The 15,611-nt window shown below is 37.3% G+C and overlaps 1 protein-coding gene across 4 annotated transcripts in view; it reads left to right on the top strand.

Moving 5' to 3' along the window:
- Positions 1–15,611, top strand: part of LOC104607842 (ARM repeat superfamily protein) — a 117,141-nt gene that overhangs the window by 69,595 nt on the left and 31,935 nt on the right. For 3 of the 4 annotated variants that reach the window (XM_010273590.3, XM_010273589.3, XM_010273591.3), the window contains 4 exons: positions 1,126–1,389; positions 2,527–2,625; positions 2,984–3,168; positions 13,439–13,774. In XM_010273590.3, coding sequence (XP_010271892.1) covers positions 1,126–1,389; positions 2,527–2,625; positions 2,984–3,168; positions 13,439–13,774 — 884 coding nt within the window. The remainder of the gene's footprint in view (positions 1–1,125; positions 1,390–2,526; positions 2,626–2,983; positions 3,169–13,438; positions 13,775–15,611) is intronic. The other variant, XR_016078622.1, reaches the window with a different exon arrangement.

The raw sequence follows: 15,611 nt of genomic DNA, 5'->3' as shown, positions 1-15,611 counted from the left end.
TGCTAATGCAACCAGAAATTGCAAAATACAGCATAATAGTAGATGAAAAGTACCTACCAGCAATTCATTGAGAATATAGTGCAAGAGCATTGAATTAATTCACTCTATTTTACAATTCCCCCTCAAGTTGGGCAATAGATGTCAATCATTCCCAACTTGTTACATATTTCATCATGCTGCAGAGTACTCAATCCCTTTGTGAAAACATCAGCTAATTTATCTTTAGAGTTTACATAGGGAGTGCGCACCTCTCCCTTCTCAAGTATTTCCCAGTAAAGTGCCATCAACTTCAAGAATACATATATCTCCCTACAATTGCACTGAAGTCTCAAATAAACTTCCAGAAATACCTTTGGATGTTTCACAATCCATATTAAGAGTATTAACTATATTGTTTTTATGTTCCTAGTACCCTTACAAAACTTACAAAGGGAAACAGAAATTTCGACACTTCTCAACCAAGACTTTACTATAACACAGACATAGTTTAACAAAATTTTGTGAGACTTGGACCATAAATACTATGCTTTTGGGCAACTCAAGATGAGAAGCCCACATCTGTTTAATTATAAAAAAATGGTCAAATTTTGATTTTGATTACTGTCGACAGTCCACAGATTTCAGTTGGCTTGATGAACACCTTCTGATCTTATCTTCCTAAAAATTTCAGGGCTATCACTCCATATAAACTTAACATTTCAAAAATTCGATTCGATCAAATGGCTGGACTGATAGAAATTAAGTTCACAATTTCTGCCAAGCTAGGACTGTTATGCAGAACTGTTTTTTTTCCTTTATTGCTCTTCAATTTATTTTTCTAAGGTTTTGTTAATGCTTTCTGAAATCAATCTGCATCAGACCCAAAGCTTGTACTCCACTCAAACTCATTAAAACCTTATTCCAACTATATGTGGTTATCTATGTGAACCCAGTAACATCCAAAGCTAATATTGAAGTGAAAAATCTAGTGCTTTAGTTTCATGATGTATTAGGTACAGCCTTATAGATGTTAGAGGCACACACACATGTATGTATTTTCTTTTTCTGAAATTACTGTTCCATTTCTTTCACAATATATTATTTATTGCCAATCTCAAGCATCTTAATTCTATTATTGTTTTCTAGGTTTCAAAACATTTGAAACGAATATGGACAGTTGCATTTCGTGCCATGGATGACATAAAAGAAACTGTACGGGTTTCTGGTGATAGCTTGTGCCGTGCCATGAGCTCACTAACTATAAGGCTATGTGATGTTTCTCTCACCGCAGTATCAGATGCAAAGCAGACAATGGATATTGTTTTGCCTATCTTGCTGACTGAAGGGATAATGAGTAAAGTTTCCAACATCCAAAGGGCATCTGTTGGAATGGTTATGAAGCTTTCTAAGGTTGGCATTGTTTTGCAATGTAATATTGCTAATTATGATAAAGAAAAATTGGGTGGTTTCTGCATCAATTTTTAGGTTGTGGAAGTGGGCTTGCACTAATTGGATATGGTTATTTCTATTAGCATTGAGTTATTTCTGTTATCAACTTAGCATTTAGCTTGGAGTCTATTATTGTTTGGTCAAAGTTCTAGTGTAGATTGGAAAATATAACTTGTCCCATTTAGCCAAGTCCTTTATGTTTTATTCTTTCATATTTGTTATCTTTGTATCTCTCTTGAATTCTTTCCTGCTGTTCTTTGTGTCTATACTCATGAGCTTCTTCTGCATGCCAATGGGCATTTGGATTAGTCGATTAGAGTTCCTTTACCCTCTTAAGTGTTCAATTTTACACGCTATTTCTAGAACCTTGGCTTGCAATCATCTTTATTCTCTTTTCTAGTGTTTTAAAAGGCGCGGAAGGTGTACACCTGGAGGAGTGCCTCCAGGTGAGGTGCCCCCAAAACTACTCGAGGTGTACACCTTATATGCCTTTTTCATGAGGCATGCTAGAGGTGTATGCCTCATGCGCTCATGCACACCTCGTACAATAAGATGAAAAAAGAAAAAAAAGAAAGAAACAAGAAAAGAAGGGAAAAGAAAGGAAAGGGAAAGAAAAAGAAAGAAAGAGAAAGAGAAGAAAAAAAGAGAAAAGAAATTATAGGGAAAGGAAGATAAGGAGAAGGAGAAAGAAAGTTTGGACCAGGGGCAGAGCCCCCAGACACCCTCCCCTCCTTTCAGCTAGTATTGTGCATCTTCACTCTTCTTAATATAAAAGATTTTTATTAAAAATAAAGAGAAGAGATCCTCCTTCCTCTTCTTCCTCACCCCCTCCTCCTTTTTCTTCCCCCCCATCTCCATCCTCTTTACGAGGCTTATGCCTCTTACATTCTGAAGTATGCCTCACACCTCCAGGTTGTGGAATGCCTCGTGTCATGCCTCCATGTTTAACATTGTTCTTTTCCTAAACAAGCTTAACAGTGGGCTTGTTTTTGTCATGCTCTGGCTCTTTTATGTGGGTAGTCTTTCTGAATTTCTTTAAGGGAATGTTATGTTCCTTTAGTCTATATAATACACTGATATTGTGTGGCTTATCTCCAGGGTGCTGGGATTGCAATTCGTCCTCATTTGCCTGATCTTGTTTGTTGCATGCTAGAAAGTTTGTCAAGCCTTGAAGACCAGAAGCTGAACTATGTTGAGGTTAGGAAGTTATGATGCACCATTTTCAGTTTAAAACTTAGTTTCCTCTCTCTGGAGATGATTATATGTTTGAAGGGCTTTATATTTACTTTAAAGACATCAAATATTGTGAATCTACTTTTTGCACCTTCAAGCAAGGGGCAAGAAGGGAACAATTGTTTTGGGCTCAGCTGTAACTTGTTAATTACTTTGCTTGTAATGTAATCTATTTGGGGGAGGCTGCAGCTCGCGCTTCTCTAAGGGATGCCTGTATCAGTTTTGAATATCTTATTTAATAAAATTCTTCATTACTAATAAAAAAAATCTACTTTTGGATCTTTTCAATGTACATGTATTTACTCTTTCTTTGTGAAACTAGATGCATGCAGCAAGCGTTGGAATCCAGACAGAGAAGCTAGAAAATCTGCGAATTTCAGTTGCAAAAGGCTCCCCAATGTGGGAGACACTTGACATGTGTCTTAAGGTTGTTGATGTGCCATCATTGGATCTGTTGGTACCCCGCCTTGCTCAACTGGTTCGATCTGGAGTTGGTCTGAACACTAGGTTTGTTGACATGCAAAATTGATATAGATTTTTTATGATCATGAATTGATGCAAGACTTTGTCATAATTTTTTACTTGAAAAATAAAATTGATTTTTGCTATTTCTGAATGCATCATCATCGATATCTAATTTTATTTATTAATGCCGATAATTTTGATTTGGTTGAACCAGTGCAGTTACTGGAATATGACTGTTGTATATGAATTTATTTTTGGAATATGATGATGTAAAGATCCTTCATGGCCAGATGGGTTTAACCTTTCTTTTCACAAAAGCTGTTGGAATATTTAAAAGGCAATGTAATGGAAATGAAGGAATTTTGGCAAGAAAAGTTGATTGAAAAGAGTGCAAATACAGCATTTATTTCTCTCATTGCCGAAGTTGAGGGAGCTTGCAAAGTGAAAGATTTCAGACCAACTAATTTGATTTCAAGCCAATACAAGATTGTTGCAAAGATTCTATCTAGAATATTAATATCAGTGTTGGAAGAGATTGTGGGCCCTACTCTCAAATGGCTTTTGTTGAAGGTAGACATATTTTTAATGGCGTGGTGAGAGCAAGTGAGGATATAAGAATAAAAAGTGGCAAAAGGGCTGATGTGTAAGCTAGACATTGAAAAGGCATATGATCTTGTAGAATGGGGCTTTCTTGAATAAGTTATGAATTTATGACTAGAATGGATTTTGAGGAAAAATGGAGGAGCTGGATATTTGCCTGTGTTTCCTCAGTATTGTTTTCAGTGCTTGTAAATGGAATTTCAACACAATGTTTTTTCAAGCCTCAAGGGTTATAAAGGCAAGGAGATCCTCTTTCTCCTTTGTTGTTTGTCTTGGTGGCAGAAGTTTTGAGTCGATTATTGATCAAAAGTACAGAATTGGGGATGTTTGAGGGTTTTAAAACAGAAAGAGGAGTTTCCATCACACACCTCCAATTTGCAAATGATACCTTAATCTTCCTGGAAGCCTCAATAGAACAAGTTTTGAAATTAAGGATTATTTTGAAAAGTGCGTCGATTGGAGTGGGCATTATTTCACAGGACCTCTTAGAAGAATGTGCAGCAGCCTCGGGATTCTTGGTTGGGGAGTTCCCATTCACATATTTGGGACTTCCGATTGGTGCAAAAGCCTTTATTTCATTAATTGGCAGTTGGTGCTGGATACAATAGATCAAGGATTGTTAGGCTAGAAGGGGGAATATCTTTCATTAGGAGGGAAGATAACACTGATTAAAAGTGTTTTATCTGATTTAGTGGTGTATTACTTATCTCTGCTAAAAGTTCCTTCCTTGGGGGCAAATTTAATCGAAAATATGCAGAGAGAGTTTTTGTGGGGAATCAAAGGGATTGAAAAGAAATGAGACTGGGTTTGTAGGGATAAAAAGGAAGGGATCTTGGATCTATAAGGGTGAAGTTATTTAGTACAGCACTTCTTGGAAAATGGTTATGGAATTTTGGGATCGAGAGGGAGGCTTTGTGAGAAGGGTGGTGGCTTACAAATTTGGGGTGATCAGGTTTGGTGGGATTCTAAGTAGGCATGCCGGTTGGGTCTAGGTAGAACCATTCCTGAACCAATTACTTACCGGGACAAAATCACAGACCCAAAACCATCCTGGTTATAGCTGAGTGACCCAATAGACCTGATTATACTAAAACTATATTTGTTTATTTAAATAATAACTTAAAATTTAAATTTTGATAATATAACCTTAATAAAAATACTAAATTATTCATATGTTAATAAATTAAACATTTTTGACTAATATTATTTTATTTATTATCTATCAAAATTTACCATTTCAAACATAAAATATAATAAAAATTATAAGAAAATTAAGAAATATTATATATTTAATAAAATAATTGGTTCCGGGTCCGAGATGGTTCAGGACAAGCAAGAACTGGAACCGACCCATTTATTAATCGGGTTAAAATCCTAGAACCAGAACCGTTATAATCGGTTCAGTCAGTTCAGGTCCGTCAGGTAGACCCGACCCATTGGCAGCCTTAATTCCAAGGAAGTGAAATCATCCTATGGAGTATGTGTTTGGAAGGGTATAATGTGTTTCTAATTAGCTTTTCTTAATTATGTATCCTTCAGAGTAGGGTGGTTGTTGTTTGGTGCCCAAACTTCAAAAGGCCCCTCTTTGATTGGTAATTTGAGGAATGTGTGGAATTGCGTCTAAAATTTCAATTATTTGAGGTGCAAGTGGAAAAGAAAGATTCAAGATGGTGGAAAGAATCCAGTAATGGTATTTTCTCTGTCAAACTGTAAGGCTCTACAAAGAAACCAAGTGGAAATATCTGAATTTAAAGGTGGGGAAACCCTTTACCACCAAGGGTGGAAGCTTTTGTCTGGTTTGTGGCGTTGGGAAGTATCCTGACACTGGACCATATTCAGAGTAGAGGTATTCACTTGGCCGGGAGATGCTATTTATGTGAGGTTGCAGAGAATGTCCTTCATTTGCTTGTTGGGTGTCCCTTCACGAAATTCATATGGGGCTTCTCCTTTAGCTTATTTAGAGCTAGTTGGATGGAACCAAGAACTCCAGGAAACATTTTTGTTAGGTGGCCAACTATGATAGGAAACAACAAGACAAAGGTAGTTTGAAGTTGCATCCCTTTTGTTATATGCTGGGAAGTATGAAAGGAAAGAAATAGAAGAATTTTTAGAACAAGGCTCACAAAAGAGAGCAAATCACTCTCTCATATGTGGAAAGAGGATAATGGATCGGGTGCTCATACTTCCAGAGTTTGAAGGGGTTTCAAGGGAAGATCTTGGTACTCGATTTTAGTCTTTTCTTGAATTGGATTCAAACTTATAATACTCTTTCATTATTGTTTTTCTTTCTCCTTTATATAAGATCATGAGTTTGTAGCTTTCTCTTGTGGTGATTTCTCATCACCCTAGCTGCTGTACCTTTTTCTATTAATAATTTTTTCTTTTTAATTTACTACCAGAAAAAATTTATCCTCCGTGGCCAGGTTTTTAGTTGTGTTACCTATTTTGGCCTCATGGTGGGGTCCTGATCAACACCATTGATCAGATAGGGAACCTACCGGACTGGGCACATGCTCAATTCCATAGTCCACATGGCCATATACCCTACCTAATATCGTTTTCCTAATTAATGTTAGTTATTTAATGTTTTCGTTTCTTAATATAGTACTTAGCTATAGAAAATCTTGCTTTGTAGAGCTTTGAAAAGTCTTTTGTGTTGATAGCTTCTCCATGAGTATAGGGTCGTCAAAAGAATTGGGGGAATCCTTTTGAAAACCAAACTAATTTGCCACATGGAATATTTATAGGTCGTTTAAGGAAGCTCACTAAACAACCTGACTAGCAAACTTGATCCCTTGTATATTAATTGCTAAGAAAAAAATCTCAAGGATCAAAAGAAATATGTAGTATAGTTGGTCCTGAAAATAGGGATGCTAAAAACCACAGTAATGTAAGAACAAAACAGAGCACTAGGCATGAAAATCAAGTATTTGGGTCTCAGATTTGAGTAACGTTTCATCATGGTCAAAATGAAAAATTCAAAGTTTCAGCAGAGTTTTGTGGTGGGTCTGAAATTTCAGAAAATTGAGTATATTTGAAATTAATATTTTAGATATCACAATTTTTTTAACTAATTTTATCCTATCAAATTCATTTTATACCTTTTAACAATATTTTACCTAACCATCTAATATATCTAATATTTTCTCTCTATTATGGGAATTAGAGATTTGTATGTTTTTCCACAAGTTTAGTTGTGCTCATTCTTGAAATTGGAATAAAAAATCACCTTGATGATAGGCCCACTTTTCCCTACTAAACAATCAAATTAATAGATTTGTTTCCATGAAAAATGAAAAACGTAGCAATACTTCCTCTTAGTGCAATCTTCTCTAGGCCTTGGAGAAGTCTTTGGGGGATGCATCCATGATTTTAGAAAATGTGGAATGAATAGGTTTGGAACTTTAACTTCTTTCCTGAATTTGGCATTAAAACCTAACTTCTTCCAAATAGTTGAGAAAGCCTTAATGCACATAGTCATTGTGTTTTCTAGATCCAATTTGTAATCAAAGCATTTCCTTCTCATATGTTGCTTCATTAGCTACTAGGATTTGATCTAAGATGTGTTTTCCACTTAAAAAGTTGAGACCACTGGTTTCTTGAAGACCCATCAATGCCTGAATTGCCTGAATTACCAATATAACACACATTGAAGTTCAACATTTTATGATCAGAAGGTGAGAACAGCCAATTAGAAACTTCTCTATCCCTTCTAGTTAAAGTTGAGACCACTTCAAACAATCCTGTAATGATTGTATCCATAGAGACATTGAAAGATCACCCACATCCTGATCCAATTAAAGAAAATTCTTACAATTTGCCCTTTGAAATAAGAGGTTTTAAAATAAGAGGACTAAAACAGAATATATGCAATGTAAATTTAATAATAATGGGAATGCAAATCAGGGTATACTTAGGATTAAAGGTCAGGAGATAACTTGATGTAACCTCTTCTGTTACCTTGGTTTAATAATTCATAACAAGGGAGAGACTGAAGAGGATGTCACCCATAGAGTTAGAGAAGGTTGGTTATAATAGAGGGGTGCGTCCGGAGTCTTATGCGATAGGTAAATATCACTTAGGCTAAAAGGACAATTCTATAAAATAGTTGTAAGGCCAGCGATGTTGTGGGAGCAGAGTCTTGGGCAGTCAAGAAACAGCATGTCCAAAAAATGAGTGTGGCAGCAATATGAATGCTGAGATGGAGTGGAAAAGTAGAAATGACAGCTTCAGAAATGAAGTCATTCAAATGGAGATGAATATAGGAGTTTTTGAAGACCAACACAAATCTCACAACTGTTGTGTCTCAATCATAGGAAAAAGAATTCTGGACTGGGTTATGATTCTTCTGGAGTTTATGGATGATTGTAAAGACTCTTTTGGTTCTGGTTTTTCAAGTGTTATAATTCAGTTTGGAGGTTGAAAATTGATGTACTTCTTTGTTTGTATTTGCAGCTCTTTTTGTTCTTGGGCGATTTCTCATCACCCTTCTTTTATACTCTTTCTTTTATCTAATGAAATTTTTGTTTTTTATTTACTACAAAAAAAAAAAAGGAAATGAAGTCATTCAAAGGAACCAAGGAGTAGCTCCAGTAGGTGACAAAATGAGAAAAAGTAGACTAAGATGTTTTTTTTCTTTATTTTGAAATAAGGTAAAGTATAATTATATTAATCAACCAGTCCTTTGTACAATGAGAAGCTGTACAAAACATAAACAAAAGGACCTTGAAAAAGTCCACCTTCAAAAAATTACATTCAGTTGTATCTTCTTTAAAACCTGTATGTATAGACAACCAGCTCCTAAGAAGCTCAATAGTCTTGTTAATGACCTCAGCTTCAGTAGAGGCTTTGTGATCAAAAGTCCTGCTGTTCCTTTCAGTCCATACTGCCCACAAAATAGCCAGAGGTAAAGAGGAACAGCACAACTTCCCCTTCTTTGTCATCCCCGGTATGTGCCAAGCCTCCAAGTATTTTTTAACTGAGGCAGACATATACTTCAGCTGACTTTTAAGCACTTTAGAAAATAGTTCCATATCTCTGCTACAAACTTGCAATGTAAAAACAGATGGTTAACTGATTCCATCTCCCCACTGCACAGTATGCAGCTCAAGTCATTGAATGGAAAACCTTTCTTCAACAGCATCTCTTTTGTTAGGCATTTACCTAAAACTTCCACCCAAACAAAAAATTTAACTTTCATGGGTGCCACTGCCCCAAATGCCCACCTAGGAAAATGTGTACCATTTCCATCTAAATATCTGTAGAAGGATTTAACTGAGAACACTCCTGATTTCTCCCATTTCCACATTCTTGAATCCTGGCTTTGCAAGTTCAGAGTCTGATCTTGAAGCAAAGCTAGAAGATCCCCTATCTGTTGAATCTCCCAATCATTAAAGTCCCTTCTGAAGGATGGGTTCCAGCAAATGTTTTGTCCCCTCTGAACAAAAGAATCAGCTACCAGCACCTCTTTGTCAGCTGCCAAGTTGAACAAAGTAGGAAACAATCAAACAACTCTTTAAGGGACCTCTCCCCAGTCCAAGGGATCTGATCCTTTTGTCATCTCCCATTTTGAACCTGATATCCTGTCTGAACTTGGTGTTGGCTCTACAAATTCCTTTCCAAAGGCTGCAACCATAAGTTGAAGGATGGGAACCACACTCCCAACCATTACTGTCCAGCCCAAATTTCTCAGCTATTACCTTCCGCCAAAGGTTATTCAGTTCTGCATTAAACCTCCATTGCTAGTTGCCTAATAATGCTAAGTTGAAGGAATTTAGATCTCTTATCCCCAAGCCCCCTTGTGAGAGAGGTTTACATATCTGCCCCCACTTCACTAGATGATACTTATGTGAGTCTTTCCAACCCATCCACAGAAAATCTCATCTTTTATTCTAATTCCTTCACCACCTCCGAAGGGATTGGATAAAGAGACAAAAAATAGGTAGGCAGGCTGGCTAGAAGAGTACTCTTTATAAGAGTTACCTTCCCTCCTTTGGAAAGACCGAAAGATATCTAGCCTTCCTTGTGACCTGTTTTTGATCCATTCTCTCCAAAATTGGGTTTCAAATGGATTTTAATGTGCACTTGGCACCCAGTGGCAGTCCCAATTAGCCTGTGGGTAGAAATCCTACTTTGCAGCCCAATAGATCAGCCAAATTCTGAATTAGAAACTTTCCCCACTGCTATCATTTCACATTTTGCTAAGTTCACATTTAACCCAGAAACAATTTCAAACCAGAAAAGCAGGTGCTTTAAATTAAGAACTTGATCCTCCGAAGCCTTGCAGAAAAATAGAGTGTCATCAGCATACTTCAAGATTGGAATGGAAGTACCATTTGAGCTAACTTCAAAACCTTCCAACAGGTCCAACTCCACAGCTTTGTCCACCATTCTGCTGAGTCCTATTACTAATATGAATAGGAGAGGAGATAAGGGATCCCCTTGTTTCAAACCTCTCGAACTTCTGAAATTGTCTCTACCTGCACCATTAACAAGTACAGAGAATCTTGGAGTGGATATGCAAACTTTCATCCAGCTCCTCTGCTTTGAGCCAAAGTTTATTCTTTCCATCAAATAATCCAGAAAAGACCAACTAACATGATCATATGCCTTTTCTAAATCTATTTTACTGACTAATCCATTTCTCCCAACTCTCTTTCTTGAATCAACTAGCCCATTTGCTATGAGAACCACATTATGAATATGCTTGTTATGAACAAAAGCTCCTTGGTACTTGGATATCAAGGAATCTATCACCTTCCTTAACCGAGTGGCTAAAATCTTGGCCAAGATTTTATACATACTGGTCTAAAGTCCTTCAACTCGGCAGCCCCTTTCTTCTTTGGGATCAAGGAAATGAAAGTTGCATTCAAGCTTCTTTTCAAGACTGCAAAATTACGAAATTCCTCAAGAACTTTTAAGATATCATCAGCCTTAAGAAGTTCCCAAAATTTCTTAAAGAATAATAAGGTGAAACCATCCAGGAATGGAGCCTTTTCTCCTTCCAAGTCATCTAAAGCCTTCTTTACCTCCTCTTCTGAAAAAGGCTTCTCCAAATCAGATGTCTGTTGATCTGTCAAAAAATCAAACCTTAAGCCATCCAGCTTTGATCTTCTCTTGAAAGGTGCTTTGAAAAGGTTTTTGTAAAAACCAACAAAAGAGTTGGCTAAGTCTTCTTCTTGATCCACCACTCGACCTTCAATTTCCATGCTTTTTATGGAGTTTATTCTTCTTCTTGCATTGGCAGCCTTGTGGAAAAAAGCAGTATTGTTGTCACCTGCTTTTAGCCACACAATTCTTAACCTCTGTCTCCATTTTACTTCCTCTTGGTACATTAGGGAGTCAAACACTTTCTTAGCTGAAATCCTCTTCTTTCTTTTCTCATCATCCAAACACCCACCTTCCTCCTCCCTATCTAAATCAGCAATAATTTTCAGACACTCTTTCTTTTTTTCCCCATCACTCCCCCACCTTCAACTGAAAATTCGGACCACCACCTCTTTACATTTGCCTCTAATTCCTCTGAGTCCAGCCAACAGTGTTCCAATCTGAAGGGGTGTGACATCTTTTTCAGCCCTCCAGTGCTTAGTAGGAGTGGTATATGATCCGACACCACCCTTTGCAGAGCTTCCTGACTAAAATTGGGAAAAATCTCTTCCCGTTCAGGAGAAATCAGGAATCTGTCCAGCCTTACTAAAGTTGGCTCTTCCTGATTGTTAGCCAAAGTGTACTTTTTGCATCAGAGAGTGGCAAGTTTATCAAATTCCACCTTTGGATGAAACCCACAAAAGATTTCATATTTCTGTAAATCCTGTTACAATCCTTTTTATCTAGAGGACTGACTATAGCATTGAAGTCGCCCCCTAACACCCAAGGTCTCCCCACCTTTGACTGAGTCTAACTCTTTGAAGAGGTCTTTCCTTTAAACTTGACTCCACCACCCCCTAGCATTGAAGTAGACTAAGATGTTTTGGTCATGTGCATAGAAGACCATCTACAACACCTGTAGGAAGAAGTGATCTGTTACAAGTTGAAGGTAAAAGAAGAGCTAGGGGCAGAGTGAAAACGACATAGGTTGAGGTGGATATGACACTGAACAGAAATGAATGGTGAAATAGGATTTGCGTAGCTGACCCCATATGGTTGGGACAAGGCTTAGATGTTGATGATGATGTCTTCCCAATCCATTCAACAGGAAGCTGCTCTTTTACATGTCAATAATATCTTCCCTCCTTTTCTTCTAGGGGAAAGCAAATTATGTTGAAACAGACTATTGGTATTCCTGGGGCATGTTTTCCTGACAGCACACAAGAAGTTCACACAAATAGCAGTAATATATGAACAGGAGATCAGTGATAAATGATTTTACAACTTGCTTACTTCTAAATTGTTCTTATTGATAATAAGCTATTACAGTTATTGGTCAAAAAATAGATGATTTTACAACTTGCTTTATATGAAGGCACATGCGGGTGTTGGGGGAGGGGGTTCAAGTAGGTCTTCTCTCTTGAATGACCTAGTTTTATTGTCAAGTGTATCAGCTCCAGAAAAAAACCCTGTTTTTGGGAGGCTTCTTATAAAACCAATGTCTGATATACCAACAAAAGAACTGGAAACATAAACATGGGACAATATGGGAAAACAATAAAACTTTACAGTCTGTAATAGAGTACAATCCAGGATTATCATTGCGACACTAGACATTTTATTCGGCCGTGTGAAATATGGAGTCCTAGAATTATATTAAAGAAGTATTTTTATGTCGTAGATAGAAAGTTTTGGGTTTCATTTGGTTAATTCATGGAAAAGGTAGTAAATACAAGAATAACTGATTATTTTCACCATGGCTGGAAAAGGATGTTGCCAGGCATGATGAAAATCAGGTAAGAGAAACAGATGCATAGGAGAACACAAGAATGGATAATCATCTTCATAGTGGTTGGCCGAGGATGTTTCTGGACAGGGTGAAGATCCAGCCAAGTGAAATTGCTGATGGCTGGTTGTCGTACTGGTGTAAATCCCCCTTTATGGCCACTGAATCCTTCTAGTGGCCAGATCTGTTACCATATACCCCTCATCACTTCAGTCACTCTCATAGATATTCTATATTTGTTCAAGACATTCTTTATTTTTTAATTTCTTTAGCTTCACCCTTCTCTTTCTTGATAAAATAGGATAGGAGCAAACCAAGGGATATAACTTCTTCAATTTGGAGTACAATTTTCCCACTTTACTTATGGTGGTGCAATTTTGGTGAAATCAAATGGGGGAAGTTTTGTAACCTTTTGAGAATTGGAGAATTCCAAATCTTCATTGCTTTGAAACAAAACAATGTCTTAGGTGATTGCCTGGTCAGCTAACAAGTAACAACTTGGAGACTGAACATACCTAGATAGCTGCCTAGGCCCTATTTCAGTTAGTACATCTCCTATCTATAAGTTAGTTGCCTTTAGGCATCAACTGGATTTTCTTATACAAATGCATGGTGTAAGGTGATTGCCTGGTCATCTAACAAGTAACAACTTGGAGACTGAACATAACTAGATGACTGCCTAGGCCCTATTTCAGTTAGTACATCTCCTGGCTTGGCAAGTTAGTTACCTTTAGTCATCAACTAGATTTTCTTATACAGTGCATGGTATTGTAAAAGAATATTTTTAAACCGCTTAGCATTTTCTGTCTTCTAATTGTTTTGATATTTTTTCTGTTGCAGAGTTGGCGTAGCTAGCTTTATCAACTTACTTGTTGAAAAAGTTGGTGCTGATATCAAACCATTTACAAACATGCTTTTAAAGCTCTTGTTTCCTGCTGTTAAGGACGAGAAAAGTGGTGCAGCAAAACGTGCTTTTGCAAGTGCTTGTGGAATCACATTGAAGTACTCAACTCCTTCGCAGGCCCAAAAGTTGATAGAAGAGACTGCAGAGTTGCATAGAGGTGATAGAAGTTTACAGATTTCATGTGCAGTTCTACTGAAGAACTATTTGCATCTGGCAGCAGATGTTGTAGCTGGATACCATGCAACAGTCTTTCCTGTTATTTTTGTTGCAAGGTCTGTTTACAGACTAGACTATCCTTTAAGTGCATTTTCATGCTTGGATATTCTTGCCACATCAACATCAGGGAATTCTTTCAGCGCCGCTTTGCTTATTGATGAGCTGTTTTTTATTTTTGTTTTTCCTTTTTTTAAGTACATAGGATATAAATGGGTACATTAGAATACTGTTAAATCAAATGAAACCTGCCCCCAAGTATAGCCATGGTAGATTTTGCAAAAAAGAAACTTCAAACAGAATCTACACTGAGATTTCAATGTTTAGGCAGAAAACAAAAAGGAAATACATAATGGAGCCACTACAAGAACATAAAAGTAAATGCAAATAGTGAAGAAGCTCCCTCTTCCCAATTTTGGGGTTTTATCCCATTTTTATTGGGAGCTTGGTCTGATGATTAAAAAGATTATCTCATTCACCTAGTCTTCCAAATTACTTGAGACTAGATTTTTGATAGGAATAAGAGGAGAACAATGCAAAAAATATATTCTAACAAACAAAAATATGTATTTTTTCATCTTGTGCTTCTTTTAAGATGGATGGAGCTCTTTGGACTTCCCAAGTTATCCTTGGAGCCTCCATCCATGATGGTTACTTTGCAAGATGAACTATGAACCATGAGTAAGATGATAATGGATTAGTTTGTTGTAAATGTGGCTCGATCATGTCCCTAGATGCTACATGTCTATATTTTTGAAATGGGCCTGATTTGGCCTAGTCAAGATGCATATTATTTTTTGCTTTTTGAGTCCAAAAGTAGAAATAGGTGTTTTTGAAGGAATTTTATATGAAGAATATGTTAAGGGTGTCTCAAAAGTGAGTAAAGGTTTTTTATTGTTATTAAAGTTCGGCCTGCCTGTTAGACTGATAACAGTCAAGGAAAAGAGAGAGAGAGAAAGAGAGAAAGGAGAAGAGTAGAAGAGAAGACAAGGAGGAAAAGGCCTGGTTCGAATGAGAGAAAAAGTCAACCCTCCCATTCGGCCAGATTTGTTTGATATTACTAAAATATTGTGGAAAAGTCACATGTGCCCCTACTCGACACATCAGCACCTAAACATAAGCACAAAGACAGAAATACCCCTACATACTCGACACTAACACTCCCCCTCAAGCTGGAGAGTATATATCATATAATCCCAGCTTGTTACATATGTAGTCCACTCTACCCCGACTCAATCCTTTAGTAAACAAATCTGCCCACTGGTTCCCTGTGTTGACATATGCAGTGTCTATAACTCCACTCAGCACCTTCTCTCTAACCGAGTGATAGTCAACCTCTATGAGCTTGGTTCTCTTATAAAACACCAGATTAGAGGAAATATGAACTACAACCTGATTGTCACATTAGAGCTTCATCGGAGTATCAACAGTGTATCCCATCTCCTGTAGAAGGTTCCTTAGCCACACTAATTCACAAGTAGTATGTGCCATAGCTCTATATTTTGCCTCTGCACTGCTTCTTGCCACAACTATCTGCTCTTGCTTTTCCATGTCACCAGATTACCCACAAGAAAAGTGCAATAGCCTGTGGTAGATCTCCTATCAGATACAGAATTGGCCCAATTAGCATCAGTATATCCTTCTATTTCAAGTTTTCCACCACTTTTGTATATCAAACCACGACCATGAGCACCCTTTAAATACCTCACAATCCTTAGAACCGCATCCCAATGTGGAACCAGATGTTTCTGCATGAACTGACTTACCATACTAATTGCGAATGAAATGTTTGGCCGAGTGATGGTTAGGTAGTTCAGTTTACCTACCAGCCGCTGGTATCTACCAGGGTCTTCAAACACTCACCCATATCATTGCTCAAGTTAGTGTTTGTTTACA

This window comes from Nelumbo nucifera, chromosome 7 (assembly GCF_055504915.1).
Source record: "Nelumbo nucifera cultivar China Antique chromosome 7, China Antique-T2T, whole genome shotgun sequence".
NCBI lineage: Eukaryota > Viridiplantae > Streptophyta > Magnoliopsida > Proteales > Nelumbonaceae > Nelumbo > Nelumbo nucifera.
The sequence above is the reverse complement of the archived record's forward strand: the minus strand, read 5'-3'. Positions and strand labels throughout refer to the sequence as shown.